Here is a 22,468-nt window from a genome sequence, read left to right on the forward strand (position 1 = left end):
GTTTGTATCCTGATTTGAACAAACCAACTGTTTAAACACACACACACACACACACACACACACACACACACACACACCTTGTAATTTCAAGGAGAGAGAGAGAATAGAGAAAGCAGAACCTGTGATTATAATCACTTTGATTTCAGCCGCAAACTTCATGTATACACTCAGGCAAGGACCGAACAGATCATGTGTGGAACTTGTGTAATGGTGGGGCCGTGGGTCAATTCTGTTTTTTCATACCTTTTTTTAGATCTAACTGTATTAATGTTGCTCTGAGCATAAAATGTCAAAAATAAAATGCTAGATCTATAAAATATCTTCAAAGCAAGATGCAGGTAAAACATAAATTAACAGGCTCATTGCACCATTAACTCCTCCGGCAGTTTCTAGGAGACAGAGGACAACGAGGGATTAGTTGTCAAAGCCTAACAGAACCACAACTAACTTACTTCTACGGCTGGCAGCATTTCCACATCCCAGCACTACCGAAAAGCCCATTTTGTGAACTGACCAGGAAGCTTTCAAATCCTCTGCCCTCTCTCTCAACTCTGGGCCTCTGCAAAGGCTGTTCCTTCCTCCAGCGACTCTCCCGCCTTTTCCTCCTGCCTTGCCCATTCCCACGCTCAGGTCTCAGCCTGGAGGTTCCTCCCCTGGGAATGTCTGACTGCAGACAAGGGAGGATCCCTGCCTGTGATCTGTGCGGACACTAACCAGACTTCGGATTCAAAGGTGCTCTTTCTCGCACATTTTTGCTTCCCTCTGGTCAGGGGAGTAACTTACCAATGCTGTCGGCCAGACCAGGGAGCAGTTACCGCGTGACAATGTGCCAAAGGCAAACCTCGCGGAAAGCGTGTCAGGCACGCGGAGCATCATTGCCAAAGTGGGAGTCAAAAGCCAGCGTATGAGCCCAGCGCGGATGGCTTTTACTTCTTTTACGGACTCTTCCAAGGAATGCTGCATTGCTCACACCCTTGATGATACAAAAGATGACAGGGTGTATAAAAGTACTTTAGGGGCGCCTGGGTGGCGCAGTCGGTTAAGCATCCGACTTCAGCCAGGTCACGATCTTGCGGTCTGTGAGTTCGAGCCCCGCGTCAGGCTCTGGGCTGATAGCTCAGAGCCTGGAGCCTGTTTCCGATTCTGTGTCTCCCTCTCTCTCTGCCCCTCCCCTGTTCATGCTCTGTCTCTCTCTGTCCCAAAAATAAATAAACGTTGAAAAAAAAATTTAAAAAAAAAAAAAAAAGTACTTTAAAAAAAAAAATTCAGAAGAGGAGGACTCTGACTGTAAAGAAGTTGTAGGAATATCTTAGGCAATTTATTTTCCTTCCTCAAGTTTTCTTTTTATACAGTCCCAAGAGCACGTAAAATCTCAACGAAGTTTAAAAGAGCTCTTCTGGGGCGCCTGGGTGGCGCAGTCGGTTAAGCGTCCGACTTCAGCCAGGTCACGATCTCGCGGTCCGGGAGTTCGAGCCCCGCGTCAGGCTCTGGGCTGATGGCTCGGAACCTGGAGCCTGTTTCCGATGCTGTGTCTCCCTCTCTCTCTGCCCCTCCCCTGTTCATGCTCTGTTTCTCTCTGTCCCAAAAATAAATAAAAAACGTTGAAAAAAAAATTTAAAAAAAAAATAAAAGAGCTCTTCTAACGAGCATACAATAAAAATTCTACGTAAGAGATCTGTGTCATCACGTAATTAACATTTTTCTTTCTTAGCAGTGCCTAAAACAACAGTGCCTTAGAAGTGACGAAGCACGACGCTTGTTCAAGGTCCACATTTTCTGCCGATGGGGGAGGGGCTGGCCTGCCTCGTTCATCGCCGTAGCCTCGGCCACTGGCAAAGGGCTGGGACGGAACAGGCGCTAAACATCTGCTGAGGTGACCTGAAGCAGGGCCTCTGCCAGGCAAAGGGGCCGTGACCAGAACCACACCAAGGGTTAGCACCTGAGCCATAAACAGACATCCCAAAGTGGGCCTGCCCTGTCTGGCCTTGGATTCTTTTCACCTTGAATCCGAAACAGTAGTGCCCCTGTTCTGGGCTTCCTGGTGTTAAATTAGGAGCCCTGTCCTGACAGCCTGACAAACTGAGACACTTCTCTCATCCCGTGGCTTGTCTCCGATTTGCTTTGGCATAGGAACCCGCTGTTTTGACTGTGTGGGTCCGTGGAAACCTGTCAACTCAACTACGTCAAAACGAAAGGTGCTTTCACACTGGTGGCCAGGACAGCGGCTGTAACTTTACCAGAAACTCCAGGTGGGCATCCCAGCCTCTCCTTTCGAGGGTCCCACCTGCATCTTCCTCGGGAAAGAGACCCCCCCCCCCCCCCCCGCACACCTCCCCGCCTTTCTGGCCTGCAGGCCTGAAGTGAATGCCCCAGACACCCCAATGCCTCCAGGCTTGGCAAAGGGGCCCTCCCACACCGGGCCCGCACCCCACCCCTCAGCAGGCACTTCCCCACGTAGCATCACATCTTCTGAGGAGGATCCAAGTCTCAAGCATTTCATCCAGGCTTTAAATGTTTATTTTTGAGAGAGAAAGAGAAAGAGAGAGAGCAAGTGGGAGAGGGACAGGGCGGGGGCAGGGGGGGACAGAAGATCTGAAGTGCTGACAGCGGAGAGCCTGATGTGGGGGCTGGAACTCAAGAGCTGTGAGATCATTACGTGAGCTGAAGCTGGAAGCTTCTGACAGAGCCACCCAGGTGCCCCTGGCAGGCTGACTTTTTTACTTAAAAACATTTTTTTTAATATTTATTTATTTTTGAGAGAGAGACAGGCAGAGTGTGAATGGGGGAGTGGCAGAAAGAAAGGGAGACATAGAATCCGAAGCAGGTTCCAGGCTCTGAGCTGTCGGCACAGAGCCCGAAATGGGGCTCGAACTCACCAGCTACGAGTTCACCACCTGAGCCAAAGTCACATACTCAACCAACTGTGCCACCCAGGCGCCCCGGTTGACTTTTTTAAAAGGAGTGTTATTACCAGGGGCTTTGTCTGGAAAATACGCTTTCGATCATTTAGAACAAAACAAAACAAAAACTTGTGAGTGCTTTCTATGCTCCAGGCACTGACGCAGGAGCAAGGCACCCTGAGGTGACCCAGACAGAAAGGTCACTGTCCTTCTGCAGTTCAGATCCCGGTGAGAAGACCCACCACGAATGAGTAACGAAGTGAACACGGGGATTTCGGCTCGAGAAGTGATGTGAAAGAAGTCAGAACTGGGCAACAGGACAGGGTGATGGGGTTAGGGTGGCGTTAGGGGATGACTTCAGATGGGGCCTTTGGAGAAGACCCGTCAGAGGCAGGACAGGAAGTGGTCCAGCAGGGAAGCAGGCAGTCTCCACCCATGGATGTTTCCTTATCTATAAAATATGAAAAACAGGGCCTTGGAGCCTCCACACAGAGCTGACAGAAAAGGCAAGAGTAGAGAATCCTGCCTCTTAAAAGCTTCAGACAGAAGTGACAAGTACCTCTTCTACTCTTATTCCTTTGGTGAGAACCCGTGGCACAGCCTGGCTGAAACAGAGACGGCGGGAAACGTCTGGCCGCACAGCTGTCAACCGGGAACATGAGTTTTTGGTGAACTAAGTATCCGTCATCGAGTGGAACCCTGTATGCAGTATCCAACCGCATAACTACTGTGAATTCAGACGCTTGGCGCGAAATAGGAAAAACAGTACTTGGATGATAGGGTTGTCAGGAAGACTGGATGAGGCAATTCATGTCAAGTTCATAGAACTGGACTTGGTAGGTGATGGGTCTTCAATACATTTTAGCCATTGCCCCAAGGATGTGATATTTGAGGTAAGTCTGTATGTTTTCCTTCCTTCCTCCCTCCCTTCCTTCCTTCCTTCCTTCCTTCCTTCCTACCTTCCTCCCTCCCTTCCTCCCTCTCTCCCTCCTTCCCTCCCTTCCTTCCTTCCTTCCCTCTCCCTCCCTTTTCTTTCTTTTCTCTTTTCTTTTTTCTTCCTTCCTTCCTTCCTCCTTTGCTTCCTTCCTTCACTAGGACATGCAGTCCAGCTCAACGTGAACTACTATTAACTTCAGATAGGAAGTTTGCAGAAGAGTCTTTTGTGAAAGCAAAAGCACTGAAATCAAGATAAGGTGTGCCATGGTCCAAATGTGTCTCCTTCTCTCTCTTCTGTGTCAACTACAACCACAAACTACTGCCCTCCATACCAACTTTAATGTCCAAGGATGGGGTTGCTCTGTCCTGGACTCTTTAGAAATATCAAGGTCGTGAAAGACAAGAACGTATGTTCCAGACTGAAGGAGATTAAAGAGACAGGACAAATGAATATAACTCATGATCCAGGATGGGACCCTAGCCCAGAAAAGGGACATTAGTGGGACAACTGGCGAAATCTAATTGAGGCTGGTAGGTTAGATAATAGTCTGGTGTTGTTCATTTCCTGATTTAGGTAACTGTACTGAAGTGATGTTAAGAGAAAGTCCTTCTTAGGAAATGCACACTGAAGAACGCTGGACAAAAAAGCATTATGTCTGCAACTTACTCTCAACTGATTCAAAGAAAAAATAATATGTACATAAATGGAAAATGATTAAACAAACATATTAAAAGGTTAACAGTTAAGAGGCGTTAAGCATCCGACTTCGGCTCAGGTCATGATCTTGCGGTTCGTGGGTTCGAGCCCCGCGTCGGGCTCTGTGCTGACAGAGTTTGGAACCTGGAGTCTGCTTGGGGTTCTGTGTCTCCCTCTCTCTCTGCCCCTCCCCTGCTCATGCTCTGTCTCTCAAAAATAAATAAACATTAAAAAAAAAAAAAAAACTTTGGGGTGCCTGGGTGGCTCAGTTTGTTGAGTGACCGACTTCGGCTCAGGTCATGATCTCATGGTTTGTGAGTTCGAGCCCCATGTCGGGCTCTGTGCTGACAGCTCAGAGCCTGGAGCCTGCTTCAGATTCTGTGTCTCCCTCTCTCTCTGCCTCTCCCTCACTCATGCTCTGTCTCTCTCTGTCTCAGAAATAAACATTTAAAAAATATATTTTTTAAAAGATTAACAGTTGAGAACCTGGGGGAAGGGTATATGGGGGGGGGTGTCTCTGTACTGCTCCTGCAAAGTTTCTATAAATCTGGAATTATTTATAAATAAAAAATTACAAAAGTATACATACACACACACACACACATATAATTTAGAGACTTAAATCATTGGGCACTTCAACAAACATTTTTAACAATATCAACTATTTCACAAGCAGATTAGGCAGGGCTAATTCAACTGCCTTAATACATATTTGGGGGGCTGCAATATCTTTAAAGATTCTACTAGAATGCTGTAAAATTTATTTGGCAATCTAATGGTTCGGGGGAACTGGGGACACGTCGTTCAATGCCCACAGAAAGCCAGAAGCAGCTCTTCTTTGGAATGTAGTTTTCATCTTTTGTCTCTACTCCGCCATCTGAGAATGACTCTCTGATGTTCTCTTCATGTTTGCTCTGTCTTTAGGGTTCTGCTTTTCTCAGCAGAAATTCAAGGACTGCTTCTCTTTTTGAATAAGCTATTAAGGAAAAAGATGTACCAAAATAAAGAAGATTGAGATATAACTGTCATCCAGAACAGCAGACGATGGCCATCTCTTCTCTGAAACACTGTTCCTGCAAATGAGCCGTTGCTACTCAAAGGAGAAAATATTCAGTCTCTACGACCCACTATGTGGAGGATTTCTAGAATCTGACCAAAATGGAAAGTCTTGAACGGGGTTGTATCAGTTTCCTGCAGTTGTTGTAGAACACTACAATAAAGGTGGTGGCTTAGAATAACAGAAATTCCTTCTTTTACAAGTCTGTAAGTCAGAGGTCAAAATCAGTACCACTGGGCTTAAATTAAGGTGCTGGCAGGACTGCGCTTTCTCTGGTCACTTGAGGGAGAATCCATTCCTTGCTCCTTCCAGCCTCTGGCGGCTGCCCTGGTGTTCCTGGGCTCATGGCCACGTCACTGCCATCTCTGCCACATCTTCACATCACTGCTGGAGAAGGTCATCAAACAGATGTGACCACCAGCTGACCTGGGAGCTGGACCTGGGTCCTCAGAGGTCCTCACTGCCTCCCCCGTACCATCCTTGGAACTTGGGGTTCTGCTTGCCTTTCGCACTCCCAGAGGCTACTCCGAGGACCGTCTCGAGATAGTGATGCAACGTTGAGAACACCTGCACAGTGTATGTGACTGAATGCAGTTAACGCCTCTATGGAAACTTTTAAGATTTGGTGGGCATGCGCAGGAATCCATTCATCTTACTGCCGCCCAAGGCAAGCCTTGTATGTAAGTTCCCTTTGCTTATTAAATGTGCCGCCTGGTTGGTCTCTCCCTGCCTTCCCACTATGAGGGACTGGGTTCAGATTACACCTGGGAAGCACCAAGAAGGTTTCAAACCAACACTCCCCATCACCTTCTCCTTGGTGGGTCTCTTTCAAAAACACCTGTCATTGGATTTAGAGACCTCCCAGGTAATTCACATCATCATTTCAAGACCCTTAACTTAACTACATCCGATAAAACCCTTTTTTCAAATAAGGCCACGTTCACAGGTTCCTGGGATTAGGATGTGGACATAGAATTTTGGGGGTCATCATTCAACCCACTACAACTGGAAAGCCATTTTTCATCCCTAAACCACACTAAGACAAGTGTATGTTGAAGCAGCGATCGCATCCCTAAATACGGGATTGATGTCACCGTAAGTGGTGAGAGTAAGCTTACAGCCAGCAAGGGGACCCCTATTAGACACAAGGGGTGCACACTGTGCTGCAGAGTTTCATTCTCTGCCTGAGGTGGACGTCGGTAAACAGGACACACTGCTCAGTGACAGTGACACTTGACAAACCCTTGTAAAACCAATGTCACATTGTCAATACAAGGGTTAGTGGTGTCTCTTTTACCTTTTCCAAGTGAAACTCACAACCGTCTGTGTCAATAAGGCCTCACCTCAGAAATCAAATTTCTTTTCTCCAGGAAACTTTCTCTGTGGTTACATTCTTAAGTCCTTCCCAGGAGTTAAAACAGATACGGTCAGGTTATTCATACTACCATGACATTGCTTCTGAGTCCCTTGTAAAAGGTTACAGAAATAATTTTGCTCCGTTATTGATTTTATTTTCCATGCAGTACACGCTGATTTGCTTTCTTCTCCCCTTGTTTCAAGTGGGAGTTAAAAAATGACAGGACTCTTTAAGTGGACAGCAAAACGCAACATCAAAAGTCCTGGGTGGTCTGAAAGGCTGAGCAGCCTGGCAGAGATCCAACGGGACTGGGCAAGAATATTGATAAACCAGTTTTGCGGGCGGAAGGAGTCAGGTTTGTTAAGTCCCCAGACTGCATCCGCTTCGAGCCTCACCAGAGATCGGAAAGACGGAAGCAATTCCAATGTTCCTAAGGAACACAAGCGGGCACTCCATTGGTGCGCTGCTCAACGGCGCTACCTTTAACCAGGTCAATGCACCACTGCCCAGGTACTGCAGGGGGCGCTGCTGCTAACTCCTCCCACCTGCAAACCTTGTGCCAATGATCTTGCCCTCTACAGCTACAGCTGTCTGGCTCAGAGGTCCCTGGGAGTTTATCTACTCCCTTCCCTGGTCTGTGGCCAATGAAGGGTACAAAAGCCCAGCTCCAGTGCCTCCAAACAGGGGAATCTGTGATGCCCCTTACTTTCCAGAGGTCCCTGAAAGATCAGGCTGAGGCTTAGACTTCTAAAATCCACCCTTGTCTAGCTCCTTCTCCTGCCCGCGCCTGCCTCCCTGACTCAGAAAACCATGTGCACAAGAACCCCATCTCTAGCCCTACTTCTAGGGAAGCTGATTTCAACACCCCCCCCCCCCCCCGCACCGTGATGGATACTGGGAAATTCTAAGAAAAATGCTGGTCACACAAGTTTTGTTCCCTAGACTTCCCTGGTTCTTAGTATCTTAAAGTTAAGTGGAACTCTGAACACCGAACACTAACTAGAGTCTTCCCCAGTCAATGGATGTGGAAGATCCCTGAAGCCCTGCGGAAGAAGATCACAAGGTGGGGTCTGCAAATCTGAGTTGCAGGACAGATGAAAAATTCCCCAGATGAGGCAACACTTGGTCCGGAAATTCTATTTTTAGGGATTTTTCCTTCTGATATTCTTGTACACATTCAAAACTACGTTATGTACAAGGGCATCCACCATAGCCCTGAGAGAACAAACCATGATACATAACCTAAATGCTGTCAGTGGGGGACTCGTTTAATAAGTTATGGTAAATGCATTCTCTGTAAGGCAATGCAGCTGTTAAGGAGAATGAGAACACCTTCTGAACGGATGTGGAATTACATCCAAGATGGAAAGTCAAGTAGTGAAAGTACAGACCAGTGTGTAGAAGTATGTTCCCATCTGGGGTGAGAGGGGGCATACACACACGGAAGCACAAAATAATTCCCGAAAGATGCACGAGAAACTGGGATCACTGGTAGCCTCCAGGGAGGGAAAGTGGAAATTGGAGGACTTTTTGTACTTTTTAAATCTTTTTTTTTAAATACAATTTATTGTCAAGTTGGCTAACACACAGAGTATACAGTGTACTTTTAAAATCTTGATCATGTTGTCTATTTTTTAAAAAGTAAACATAATTTGGGGTGCCTGGGTGGCTCAGTTGGTTAAGAGTCTGACTTTGGCTCGGGTCAGGATCTCATGGTTTGTGAGTTCAAGCCCCACATCTGTGCTGACCTGTCAGCACAGAGCCTGGAACCTGCTTCAGATTCTGTGTCTCCCTTGCCCTCTGCTCCCCGACCCCCAACTCGTGCTCTGTCTCTCTCTCTCTCAAAAATAAACATTAAAAAATTAAAAAAAAAACTCATAAACATATTTTTAGCAATTACACAGCCATACTTTCTGTTTGGATCAGGGTTTTTATTTTTTAGAATGGCTCCGGCGGGCGGGGGCGTGGTGCCTGGGTGGCTTAGTCAATTAAGTGTCCGGCTCTTGATCTTGGCTCAGGTCATGATCTCACGTTTCATGGGTTCGAGCCCCACATCGGGCCCTGCACTGATGGCGCGGAGCCTAGTCGGGATTCTGTCTCTCCTTCTCTCTGCCCCTCACCTGCTTGTGCTCTCTCTCTCTCAAAATAAATAAATTAATCTTAAAAAATCGTTCTGGGAGGGGACCCTGGAGGGGAACAGGATGGCTGGGAGATAGAGGCAGTTGTTACAAGCCTAGAGGCTGCAGAGAAGGCCCCGCATGTTTCCTCACCTGTAAAATGCGAATACCGACACCTAGAAAGGCTGTAATGCTGGGTGAGTTCTTGCATACCGAGCATGCGGCACAATGCCCAGAGCAAGAGCTCAACAGGTTTACTCCACAGGAATTCAATGATGTAGGGCCACAGCCCGTGTACGAATTACCCGGTTTATTATAAGAATGGCAACGCACCTTCTGCCTTCTGCACTGCTGCTGCCCCATCTTTCCTTGCCAAGGAACGGCTACAAGAGTGCCAGATCTGATGCAGGATACATGGGCTTCTGTGGGTGCAAGAGTATGTACCGCTGTGTAACAAATGACCACAAACTAAGCAGCTTAAAAGAACACTTAGGCTCCCAGGCGAGAGTCCTCTGCTCTAGATCTCAAAAGGCTGCAGCCATGATGTTGGCCAGGCTGGGGTTTTATCTGAGGCCTGGGGTCCTCTTCCGAGGTCACATGATTGTTGGCGGATTTTAATTCCCTGCTGAAACAGAGGTCTTTGGTTTTTTGTTTTTCTGGCCGTCTGCTGAGGGCTGCTCTTAGATTCCAGACACAGCCCATAGGTGTTGGGCAGGTGGCCTCTGCCAGGCTCTCGCCCAACTCCCTCAGCAGAGTTTACTTCCCAGGGCCAGCAGGAGAATCTCCCTTTTTGGGAAGGACCCAGTACCTCCTTTAAGGACTTTCACATGATTAAGTCAGGCCTACCTAGAGATGATCTCCTTTTGATTAACTTGGAATCAACTGATTTAGGACATTAATTACACCTGCAACATCCATTCACCTAGGCATCTGACATGACATGACCACGGGAATAACATCCATCACCTTTGCTATACTCTCTTGGTTAGCAGCAAGTCACAGGGCCGTCCCACGCTCAAGAGGAAGGAATTACACAAGGTTGTGACTCACTAGGGGTCACCCTATGGCACGTCTGCCACAGTGGGCTAGCCTGGGGGGTCTGCTCACCCCACATGGAGAGATGGCACCCCACCATAGAAAGGCTAGGCCTTGGCCTCACCCGGGTTCAAATGCTGGCTCCAGAATTTAATGGGTATTTTCAACGTTGGGCAAGTTACAAAACCTCTCAGCCTCCGTTCAACCAAAAAAAATGGAAGGTAAGTAATACAGAGCCACTAACAGGGTTAAAAGCAAAGGGAAACTGCCTGTAGAATTGCCTGACACAGTAGAGCAGATACTCGCACCTTAGTTCCCCTCTGTTCCCAACCCTTCCAGGAGGAACTTGTGACTTAACAAACGAGAGTAGTAAACGATGGATTCCTCTTAAGCCTTCCAGCAGCCCTGTGGGTAACATGTGAATATGCTTTCTAAAATACTATACACACACTGTCCAATACCCCAGTGAGGGGTTTTCCCTTGTCTGGCCGATTTCATCTCTGGCAAAGGGTGAAACCGTCTCTAAGTACCCGCTGTTGCTTCTCACAGCACCTCCTTTCAGATCGGCCACAGCCTGCCCACCAGCGAGAAGCCAAATGGATAAATTATGATACAACCAAACAAAGGACTCGGATGCAGGTATCACATCGCTTTCAAACAGGTTTAATGACAAAGGAAAATACTCACGGTGTATTGACATTGAAAAAGAAAGGACCCCAAATTGTCCTTTGATGAGCTCAAGATCTGGACTCAAACTGCCTGGTTCCAAAACCCAGCTTCACTCTTTACGGCTAAGACTTTGGGCAAGGTACCTAACTTCCCCGTGCCTCAGTTTCCTCATCTATAGAATGCAGATAATGACAGGACCTACTTATCATGGGGATGAAATGAGGTAACACATGTAGAACATCGAGCCTCCTGGCTGCTACCTAAGGAAGTCAATGAGTGATAAATGCTATTATTATTATTATTATTATTATTATTATTAAAGTACCACTGTTATCACTGGGGAGGAAAAGTTAAAAAAAGACTTCCTCAGGGGAGCCTGGGTGGCTCAGTCGGTTAAGCATCCAGCTTCAGCTCAGGTCATGATCTGATGGTTCATGAGTTTGAGCCCTGCATCAGGCTCTGCACTGACAGTGTGGAGTCTGTTTGAGACTCTCTCTCTGCCCCTCCCCCGCTCGTGTTCTCCCCCCCCCCCCCAAATAAATAAAGCCTTTTAAAAAAAAGGCTTCTTCATAAACAATTACTAGCATTGCTGCTGAATAAAGAAAACCTATGAGGAAAAGTGAGTAAATACACATTGAGGTCACACGATAGTAGTTCTCAGTACTTTCCAGCAGGTTCCAATTTACTCTGTACTGAAAGCATTTAATTCATTACTCTTTTTCCTGCCTTCCCATCCCCTTCTGAAGGAACTGCGTTTTCTCGATCTTTAAAAATTTGGATAATACCGCTCTTTCACAGCAATCCTTTCTGTGGGTAATATGTGGAAACCACTTTACAGCAAATTTCTCCTCCTCTATCAATCCACCTATCCTTCTATCTATCTTTAGATAAAGAAGGAAATAAAACAAACGAACAAAAAAAGAGTGTGGCCGCTCCAGGAAAAGGAAGGGTCATGTCATCATCACTGCTGATTAAAACACAAGCCAGCTGAACTCCGTTTTCTGCAGAGGCTGAGTAGCTCCTCTGCTCCTGATTTCCACCAGGGAGCTGGGGTGGGCCGCGGTGGTGGGGAGAGATTCCTTCCCGTCCTCCTTCCCTCCTGGAAGCCCCCGGGGCTGCTGAAGCACCGGCAGCCAGGACCTGGCTCTGGGCCAGGCCACCGATGCCAGGAGTTGCCGAGGCCCCAGCGAGGAACGCCAGAGAGTGAGCAGCCGGCGAGGGCGACGCTGAGCCAAACTGGTGACAAAGACGGCGAGCATGTGGCAGGCGGCGGGTCAGAGGGAGGTTCCCGTGGGCAGCACGCCTGGGCCAGTGCGGGGAAGGCAGATGGCAGGGGGAGGAAACAGATGGGTGTCCAGTGGCGCTGGGCAGGAAGCCTGAGAATAGGGGGCGGGGGGCGGGGGCTGGGAGGAAGGGAGCAGAGAAGCCCTTCCCTGACACATCGATGTAACTAAATACGCCGACCCACACAGGGAGTCCCCCACGTGAGGCCCAGGATTGCCCGTGGAGGGTCTGGAATGCCCACTGTGACGCCCGGAAACCTGGGTGACTCCCGCGGGACCGCACGCACGCACCCACTCATGCTCCCCAGTGGCCTTCATCAGCACCGTCTCCTTTGGCCGCCGGTTCCCAATCGGGGGGCAGGTGGTTTTTAGGGGGCTCTGGAGGGGAATTCTTGCCAGTAGTTAAGAAATCTACATACTCTGCAGCCTGAATAAATAGGTGTGGTAAGATCATTCTTCAAATTTACGCACATGCTGGTCCCATTACTTAAATACAAGTGCATTTAAAAGCACTACAGAATCGGGGCGCCTGGGTGGCTCAGTTGGCTGAGCGTCGGACTTCGGCTCAGGTCATGATCTCGCGATCCGTGAGTTCGAGCCCCGCGTGGGGCTCTGTGCTGACCGCTCAGAGCCTGCTTCGGATTCTGTGTCTCCCTCTCTCTCTGACCCTCCCCCGTTCATGCTCTGTCTCTCTCTCTCTCAAAAATAAATAAAAAAAAATTTAAAAGCACTATAGAATCTTCCAGCCCATCGATGTCATTGTTCCTTTTCCAAACCATCAGACACCCAAAATACCATCACAACTTAAAATATTACCATCACATTCGGCTCCTGGAAATTTCTGGATGATAAAGGGGCATCCAATAATTTCTAGATATTAAAATGTTCAGATAATTGTTTAATGTCACCATGTTCTGAAGGGCAAGAAGCACTTCATTTCCTCTCTGTAAAAGGTCACTGCCATTTATCCTGAGGGAGAATTTACGGATTTGTACACCAGGATGTCTCTACAAGGAAGTTCACCACAGACTTTTCCTACACCGACGGAATCGGGAGTTTTTTAAGCCACAAAAAGGGGGAGGGGGCTGGTCACACAGACAATAGCACACCTATGACTGACTACAACAATGCTGTTAAAAACCAAATCGCACGGGGCACCTGGATGGCTCAGTCCATTAACTTCAGCTGAGGTCATGACCTCACGGTTCGGGAGTTCGAGCCCTGTGTGGGGGTCTGTGCTGACAGCTCAGAGCCTGGAGCCTGCTTCAGATTCTCTCTGTGTGTGTGTGTGTGTGTGTGTGTGTGTGTGTGTGTGTGTGTGTGTGTGCGCGCGCGCATCTCTCTGCCCCTCCCCCACTCGCACTCTCTCTCAAAAATAAACATAAAACAACAACAACAAATTGCAGGCAATCATTAAGTGACACGAGAAAGCATTCATCACATTTATGCAAAAATTTTTTTTTACAAAATAGGTACAGATCATCCTAATTTTCTAACAGAAAAAAAAAAAAATAGAACAACCTCAAATTGTACACGACTACTATGAAACCGCATAAAATTTTTCTTAAAACGCTAATCTTGGAAAACAGAGAGTCTACTACTTTCTTTTTTGTGTTTCCCCCAATTTAATGAGCAAGCATTACTTGTGTCATCGGGAATAAACCCCATAACTTGTTATGTTTTATTGTAGTTTCCTGTTCTTGGATCAGCTTTGGGTTGGGAGTGAAAGAATCTTGGCAGTGAGGTCCCTTGCTGCCTTTAACCCTCTGGCTTCCAGGAAGTAGGACATGGGTGTGCAGACTGCATTTGGGACCCAAATCTGGTGCTCTCTCCTGCTACACAGACCTAAAGCAGAACAAAGAGGGGTGGCTCGTTCTGGGTTATGCTGGGTCATTCTCCACGCATAAGTCTATTCACGGCTATAGGAGAGGCTGAGCTCCCCCGCAGTCCAATTCTATTTGGTAACTGGGCTGTGAATTTCCAGAGTGAAGTCCACAGTTGCCCCAGCCTGCTAGAGGGTATTTAGAATGCTCTCATGCCAGAAAACTTAGTGTGCTCTCCCCAGATTCACACACCCACTCAGCTTCCACCCAGCCTGCGTAGTAGGCTCCTTTAATCTTATTTCAGATAAAACATCTCTTTAGGATACTAAATATTCTCAATGCCCTCATGACTATCCTGAAATGAGTAAAATGTACACATAAAATGATCCTAATCCTTGACACCCAAAAAGGAGTTTCCATCAAGTTCCAAAATAACCTCTAGGGGGCAGTACAGCCCTGGTTTGAAACCCACTTCAACAGCGATCGCGACGTGATGCCTCCCTGATATTCTTAGATTAAGGATCGTAGGATGATCTGGCAGGCCTTGCCTATTTCTCGTCTCACGCAAACCACTTCCACCTTTGTTCCCTCCCCTCCAACCACAGCAATACTCCTTTCTCTAGACTCAGAGTCATGGTCTGTGCTTTTCCTTCTTCTGGTAATGCCGTTCCCTCATCCTTCAAATACCCCTTCCTTCGAGAAGCCCCTCCTTATCTCCTAGACAGGTCAGACTCCTAGTTAATTCTCTTTGATACTGAGTGCCTCTTTTTTTTTTCGGAGCTTTTGTCCCAGTTTATGGTTATAGATTTATAATCATTTTATTAATGTTTATTTTCCTATTTGAGTATTAGGAGGACGACAGGGGCTGATCTGCCTTATTTATTTGCTCTTCTTTCCACAGTATTCTAGCACACGATAGGTGCTCAAATATTTGCTGAGTAAATAACTGGAACTTCTGGAAGACATTTAAGTTTCCATCTTTGCTGCTTGTGAAACCACATTCTGATCCTCCGTCCATATGGTTCTGCAAATGTCACAGTCCTTGATTCCCTGCGCAGGCAGAAAGTTGTCTAGTTAACTGCTGTGTTCTGCACGCCTCACATGAGAACACAGCAGATTTCTAATAAAAGAGATGACACCTCTTTCTAGACGTCAGGGGTACAGAGGTTAATAACTGCCCAAGGACTGACTCACATCCTGCTGTATTTTCTTCCATTCCACCACCCCCAACATATCCCTTGTCTCCAACTTAAACATGCTGAATAAAGGCAGTAGACAGGGAATAGCGTGCTCCTGACCTCACAAACCCATACTCCTCTCTCCAGATTCAACTCAAATGTAACCTTCATCTTCAAGCCCCGCCCCCCCTTCCTTCCTAAGTGTAGGCAACCATCAGAGCTTTTACCTCCCAACCAGTCAGTTCTGGGACTTGTCTGTCACCTCAATGAAACCACAGACTTTCTTGAGGGCAAGGGCTTTGTCACAGCCTCCTGCTTCTGCAGAAATGAATATGAACTCTTAAATATATGCGGAACAAACGAACTGATGAGGAACGTTGGCGAGGTCACATACAGGAGCACCTGGACCCCTTCAGCGTAGGGCCCCTGCCCGCCCCCCACAAGGCTCTTCAGCTCAGATTCTGTGAGGTCGGCAGGTGGACGCTCCTTCCCGTAGTAGCGGATACGGGGAGACACCAGGGGGATTTCCTATAGCCGTGGCCCTCCCACACCCAGTGGCTTCATGCAGAGTACCCCGCTCCAAAGTCTCCCTGGATCTATTTCTTTTTAACAGCTTTCCTGAGACTCAATCCACACATTTGAGGTGTATGATTCAATGGTTTTCAGTATACTCACAGGCCTGTGCAACCATCACCATAATCCGTTTTAGAACATTCTCACCAACCCAAAAAGAAACCACCTACCTCTCAGCAGCCGCTTCCCAAAGCTCCCAAACTCCCCAGCTCTAAACCACTAATCTACTCTCCGTCTCTATCAATTTGCCTGTTCTGGACATCCCATGTTAAGCGGAATCATATAATATGCGGTCTTTTGTGTCTGGCTTCGTCCACTTAGCATGTTTTCAAGGATCATCCATGTTGTTCGTTCCTTTTCCTGCTAGTATTCCATCCTATGAATAGACCACGGTTTTATTCATCCCTTCATCAGCTTACGGACATTTGGGTTGTTTTCACTTTCTGGCTATTATCAAGAATGCTGCTATGAACCTCTCCGTACAAGTTTGTGGGTGGACGTGTGTCTTTACTTCCTTTGAGTATATACCCTGGAGCAGAAATGTTGGATCACGTGGCACCTCCGTGTTTAATAGTCTGAGGAGCTGCCAGACTGTTTGCCAAAGTGTCTGCACCATTTTACATTCCCACCAGCCAACTGGCAACGTAGGAGGGTTCTGATTTCTTCACATCCTCCACGTCATACTTATTAGTATGGTGGCTTATTAGCATGTCTTTTTTCTTGTTGCCATCAGACTGGGTGTGAAGTGGTATTTCACTGTGGCATCGATTTCCCCAGATCTATTAACAAGCAATAACTGTGCGGGGTCTTTGGGGACATGAGGTTAGTCAGGCCTGGGTTGGCCCCACCTCTGCCGCTGACAGCTGTGTGACCTTTACTAGTTTAACCTTTCAGTCAGTTTCCTCTTTGTCAAAACATGGTACTTCGCCGGATTCTTAAAAACAGTTAATGACACATACATGGTATATAGTGTAGAATCCCTAGTGCATTATTAAGTAGTAGGACCCAAAAAATATAGCTATTAACAACAACAAAGAAACACAGTTCTCTAGGGCCGAAAACTGTGACGGTCTCTAGTCTAAAGAGGAAGACCAAAGAAAGTCAACTATCGTGGCCACGGGATTATAAAGATTCACGCAAGTGACATGTCAGGTACCAACATTTACCGAGAACTCGCTTTCCTCCTATTTTCTCTCCTCAGGTTCTGGTAGCGGTGGAGATTCAAAGCAAGATTCAAAGCAAGGAAAGGAAGTTGTTCTCAAAGACAACAGCCTTTCCAATGGTTTCTTAAAGTAGTATGTTGACAGGTCTGTTGAGCAGACCATGAGGAAAACACTTTACGGGAAGTGTAGGACATAAAGGTCAGCCTACTCAGGATGCAAGTGAGACACCAAGAGTCAAAATCAGAGACCCATGGATACAGTGTCCAATTGTGGCACCACCTCAGCTGCCATCTGCCCTTCCCCCGGTGTTGTTAACTCTTGACCCTGCACGCGTGTTCCAGCAAAGAAGACAAGAGAACATCAGATGTCTACACAGGCACCCCAGAAGAGAGAAAGAGGAGGAGAATGGGGAAGAGTGAGACAAGAGGCCCAGCTAGACAACCCTAAATAGTCTCTCTATTGTAACAGGACCACCCTGCAAGGGCAAGTTTACTTTCAAGGGGTCTGTTCAAACCAGCCTGCAATCACCGGGGATCTCCAGGGGAGGAAGAAAGCATAAGAATCCGGCGAAGAAGGTTTTAAAAGAGGCAGAGAAGCATCTCTCCAAGTCTTTGTTCTCTTCTATGGAACAACAGGCCCGATGACTGTCACCTGCAACCTGGCATAAGGGCCCCAGGCAAGAGCCTAGTCGAGGAGCTTACAATGAAATGGAACTTGCTCTTCTCCACAGACATTATGCCCCAAACTCATGGACCAACATGGAGCCTTCTTAACCCCATTACCTTTGTCCATCAAACTCGTGGACCAGATGAAGGGTTTGATCCCAATTTTTGTCCACTGAACTCATTATTGATTCATGGTATCTCTTCCAGTGCCGCATTAGGGTCTGTCTCACCCCACCCATCTTTTAAGAATGAAGAGGTAGGCTGGTCCCCTCTATTTAGCTGATTAGAGGTCTTACCGTGACCCAAAACATGTCTTGCTCAAAATCAACACTGCTCAGAACAATTTGTTGTTGTTATTAGTAGTAGCTAACACTTCCTAATTTGGGGTCCATCTAGACACCTTTCTTAGAGAAAAGGGAACTCAGTCCCCCTCCCTTCAGATCTGGCCTGAGCAGGAAATGACAGCCCTCTGTACACACACCAGAATACCAGTGGTATGGATTCAAGGGCAGCTCTCACTCTGTGTCCAGCCCCACCTTAGCAGACGCCAGCTTCTGGATGCGTAACCTTGTTCCTATTCCCACATCCCTTTGTCCACATCCCTGTTCAAAACTACCCGCCCCCCCCCCACAACTCTTGCTGCAAACATTACAAGTGGAGTCACAAACAGCCCAACCTAGTTTCAAAACATATTAAACAAATGGGAAAGGTGTTTAAGATGAAATTTTGTTTAAAGAAGAAATGGGAAAAAAGAAAAGAGTGGGGAACAAGAGAACAGACCAGACAATATCAACTTTGGTGGAAGGTTCCTGTCACTGCACTGGTCATACTCAGACCTCAGAACCTCCAGCCTGCCTACCTATCTCCACAGGTGACTCTGGCTCCCCCAGTGAGTTACAGTAATACCCCCGCCCCCCCCCCCCACAGTTTTGCTCTCTGTGAGTTAGGTTACCCACAGCCAACCATAGTCCTGAAGCAGATGGCCCTCTGCTCTGCTGATTAATCAGAAGATCAACAGCAGCCTAATGCGATGTCACAATGCCTACATCATTCATCTAGCTTGATCTCATCGGGCAGGCATTTCAATCATGTCACATCATCACAAAAAGGGTGATTACAGGACAGTAAGGCATTTCGAGAGAGACCACATTCACATACTTTTTTATTACAGTATATTGCTATAATTGTTCTATTTCACTACTAGTCATTGTTATTAACCTCCTACTATGCCTAACTGATAAATTAAACTTTATCATAAGTATGTATATATAGGGGGAAAAAACAGGAAAGACAGGGTTGGATACTTCCTACAGTTAGTAGGGAGACTAGTGCGCAGGCTCCACAGAAAGGACGTTCCCCATTGATCCTCCGCCTTCCGGCAGACCCCCTAGCCATGGAGGCTCCCTTGAACTTGAGAGGTCAGGGGTCCAGAACAGTTGCCCGGAGGGTCCCAATTCCTCTTGCCTACCATGGAACTGAGAACTTCGGACCTCCTCCTCTCTGTGAAACTGCGCCCTGAGCAGTGGAGCCCTGTGCCCGGGGGTGGGGGGAAGAGGAGGCCTCCAGGGGGAGAAGGTCGGGTTGCGCCGCCTCAGCGCGCCGCCTGGGCCACTCTTCCACCCCCGGCTCGGGTGCGAAGCGGCGCGGCCCAGAGAAGAGGAAGGAAGGCGAAAAGCAACTTTTGCCTGGGGTTTCTGTCGGAAAGCGGGTCGGGGCCCGCAGAGGGGTGAGTGGAAAAACTTGGGACCTTTGGAGAGACGGGTCCGCGGGAGCAACGGTGGCGCCGGGGCTGAGTTCCAGGGCCCGCGCAGCGCAAGCAACTTTCCGAAGCCCTCCCCGAACTTGCCGGTGGCGGCGCAGTCCCCCGCCCCGCCCGCGGCGCGATGCTCCGGCGGGCCCCGCCCGGCTCCCGCCGACCGGCGCGCCACCTCCCGGGTCCCCTTCCCGCCCGGCCTCTCCAGGAGCCCCCGGCCCCGCGCCTCTCTTACCATCTGCGCCACTTTCAGCAGGGCCCCATAAGTGCGGGGGTAGACGGGGTCCAGCGGCCCCTCCGAGGGCCTCGCGCCGGGCTGCCCGGCGCCGGCCCCGGACCCGCCACCGCTGCTGCACGTGGTGCGGACGAGCCCGGCTCCCTGCGACCCCGCGCCGCCCCTACCCGCCGGCAGCCTCCCCTGCATGGCCCACCGGCCAGAATAGCGGGGCGGGCCGGGGGCGGGGCCGGGGCGGGGCCCGGGCGTGCGGTCGCGGGGCACCGGTGGGGGCGGGGCGCAGGCGTCCGAGGCCCGTGCGGGGACCCCGGTCCGGCCGGACTCGGGCGGGGGAGGGGCTGTCCGGCGCTTTCCGGGGAGGGAGCGGCCTTCCTGCCCTCGGCGCCGCGCGGAAGTTGGACTGGAGGGCGCGGGCCGACGGCGCAGAGGCCCTTACGGAGCGGGGCCACAGCTGGGTCTGAGCCTCCTGGGGTTTCGTGTGGGTGCGGCCGCGTGTGCTAGGAGTACTTGACTGAGGTATGGCTCACACACACTAAAATGCCCGAACCCTGCGGGCTCCGCTCCATTAATTTTCCCGTATGTGTGCACCTGCGTAACCGCCACCCGATCACTAGTACCCCCCAAAGAGCTCTCGTGCTTCTTCCCAATCTGCCTTCCTCCGTCGCACCCCTTTACCCCCAAGCCTCAGGCAGCCACAATATTCTCCTGCCACTATGGATTTGTTTTGCCTGTTTTTGGACTTGCTCTACTTGAAATAGGACTGAGTATTCTCATTTGTGTCCGGCTTTTTTTCACTAAACACAGTGCATTTGAGATCTTCCTGTTATACCTAATAAAACTATGGTGAATATTCAGGTAAAAGTGTGTGTGTGTGTGTGTGTGTGTGTGTGTGTGTGTGTGCGCGCGCGCGCGCGCGCGCGCGCGCGCGCGTTCACATAAGCAGTCCTTAATCTAGGGTAAATACCTATGAGAGGATTTACTGGGTCACAGATGAGCCTACATTTACTTCCATTAAACGCCGTGAAACAGGAGCGTCTGGGTGGCTCAGTCGGTTGAGCGTCCGACTCAGGTCATAATCTCACCCTCACTGAGTTCGAGCCCCGCATTGGGCTCTGTGCTGACAGCTCAGAGCCTGGAGCCTGCTTCGGATTCTGTGTCTCCCTCTCACTCTGCTGCTAACCCACTCACTTTCTGTCTCTGTCTCTCTCAAAAATAATAAACATTAAAAAAAAAAAAGGTGTGAAACAGATATTCAAGTGACATGCTATGTTGCCCCCCTTCTGTGTTATTTTTTGAATGAAGACAGGCCCAAACGGGGCTACGGCAGAGAGATAGGTTATCAATGTTCCCTTTGAACACAGTGTCCCTGTGGCCTAACTTCTAACTTCGTTTGTAATAACACCAAAACAAATCTGCCTCTCAGAGATTTCTAGGATGCCGGTGCCGTCCTGTTAGAAGACTGTCATCAGTGTGGCAAAGTCCTGATAATTCTAGAATGTGGAGATAATCACACAGTCTCTAGTTTGACCAGCCTCCCAGGTGAATCTAACACACACTCAAGGCTGAGAACCAGTCATTGCCAAAGTTGAGGCATTTGGTGATTCATTACACTATTTCTTCTACTTTTGTGTACATCTGATAATTTTCATGACCAAAAAAAAATTTAAGTCCAATGTCTGTCTGCTTTTTAGACAATAGTCACAGTACCTGCTACCTCAACTTCTTTCTCCATAAAACAAAGATAAGTGTACCTAGGAGCTGCTGTGACAATGCGACAGGCACACGGGCATTCTGTAACATTCCCAGCTCTATGCCCACAGGCATAAAGTTGGTATTGTGTATCATTTTTTATGCAGATTTACATTTTTCATTCCTGTCCTTTACCAAGGCTTCAGAACTTACAATAGAGGTGATGGGGGTCTTTGTTGGAGCGAAGGTTTCAGGGAAGCACAAAAACCTAGCACTGGATAATTTCTCCTCCTCTGAGGGGCCTTCATCCAATTCTCTAGCAATCTTCTAAATCAGTGATTTTCTCTAAATCAGTATTGTCTCTAGACCAGCGGCACCAGCAACACCGGGGAACTTGTGAGAAATGCAAATTCTTGGGCCCCAACCAGGACTGCTGAATCAGAAGAAACTCTGGGGGTGAGGCTCAGCAATCTGTGTTTTGACAAGTTGTTCCCCCCCGCCCCCCGCCCCTCGCCACCTCCCACATGATTCAGACGCATGCTGAAGTTTGAGAACCTCTGTCATTTCCTGAGTCTACTAAGAGTTGAGGCTCCTGCGTTTCTTTGACTATCGGCTAATGTGCCATCCAGTCCAGACGGGGAAATATTCGCTGCTGGTGGCCACTCTGTTAATCACTTCATCATGAACACTTAAGAGCTTGAGCAAGATGCCTGGCAGCACAAGGGCCATGTGCTGGCCTGGTGGGCAAGAAAAGGCCCCACGGACCAGACCTGCCGTCAAGGATGCTGAGATTTCTACACTGGCATGAAGCCTTCTTGGTGTGATGGACTGGCCCTTGGAGGGGCAAAGGACTCCAGAACCCCCCTGAAAGACTTCACACTCTAAGAGAAAGTCAGCCAGATGCATGGTCTCCAAGCAGCTGGCGAAAATTTAAGAATTTCCAAGTTCTTCTCTGTTCACCTACCCTGAAGGAGTACAGGTTCCAAGGCTTCAATTAGAGTGTCACCGTCTGACTATAACTCATTTACACCAATGTAATCATGATGATATCTCAGTTCAGATATAATGAAAGAATATAATGAGAGTCGATTCTGTATTAGTCAGTATTTTGGCTTGCAAGTGATAGAAACTAAACTCAAGCAAAAAAGAATTCATTGGCTTGTGTGACTGCGGTATGCAGACATAAAACCTATCGCAGGCAGAGGCCAATACAGGTGCTCAAATCAGGCACAGTCAGAACTTATTTTCTTTTGGTTCTGGAGGCTGGAAGTCCAAGAGGTGCCATCAGGGTTGATTTCTGGTGAGGCCTCTCTTCCTGGCTTGGAGACAGCCACCTTC

General features: G+C 48.4%; 1 protein-coding gene across 2 annotated transcripts in view; it reads right to left on the reverse strand.

Annotated features, from left to right (window-relative positions):
• The window catches only part of CMTM7 (CKLF like MARVEL transmembrane domain containing 7), a 51,435-nt gene extending 31,649 nt beyond the window's left edge, over positions 1-19,786 (reverse strand). The window contains exon 1 of one of the 2 annotated variants that reach the window (XM_047875839.1): positions 19,442-19,786. In XM_047875839.1, coding sequence (XP_047731795.1) covers positions 19,442-19,630 — 189 coding nt within the window. In that variant the 5' untranslated portion in view covers positions 19,631-19,786. The remainder of the gene's footprint in view (positions 1-19,441) is intronic. The other variant, XM_047875838.1, reaches the window with a different exon arrangement.
• Positions 19,787-22,468: the final 2,682 nt, after the last annotated feature.

Source organism: Prionailurus viverrinus, chromosome C2 (assembly GCF_022837055.1).
Source record: "Prionailurus viverrinus isolate Anna chromosome C2, UM_Priviv_1.0, whole genome shotgun sequence".
Taxonomy (NCBI): Eukaryota; Metazoa; Chordata; class Mammalia; order Carnivora; family Felidae; genus Prionailurus; species Prionailurus viverrinus.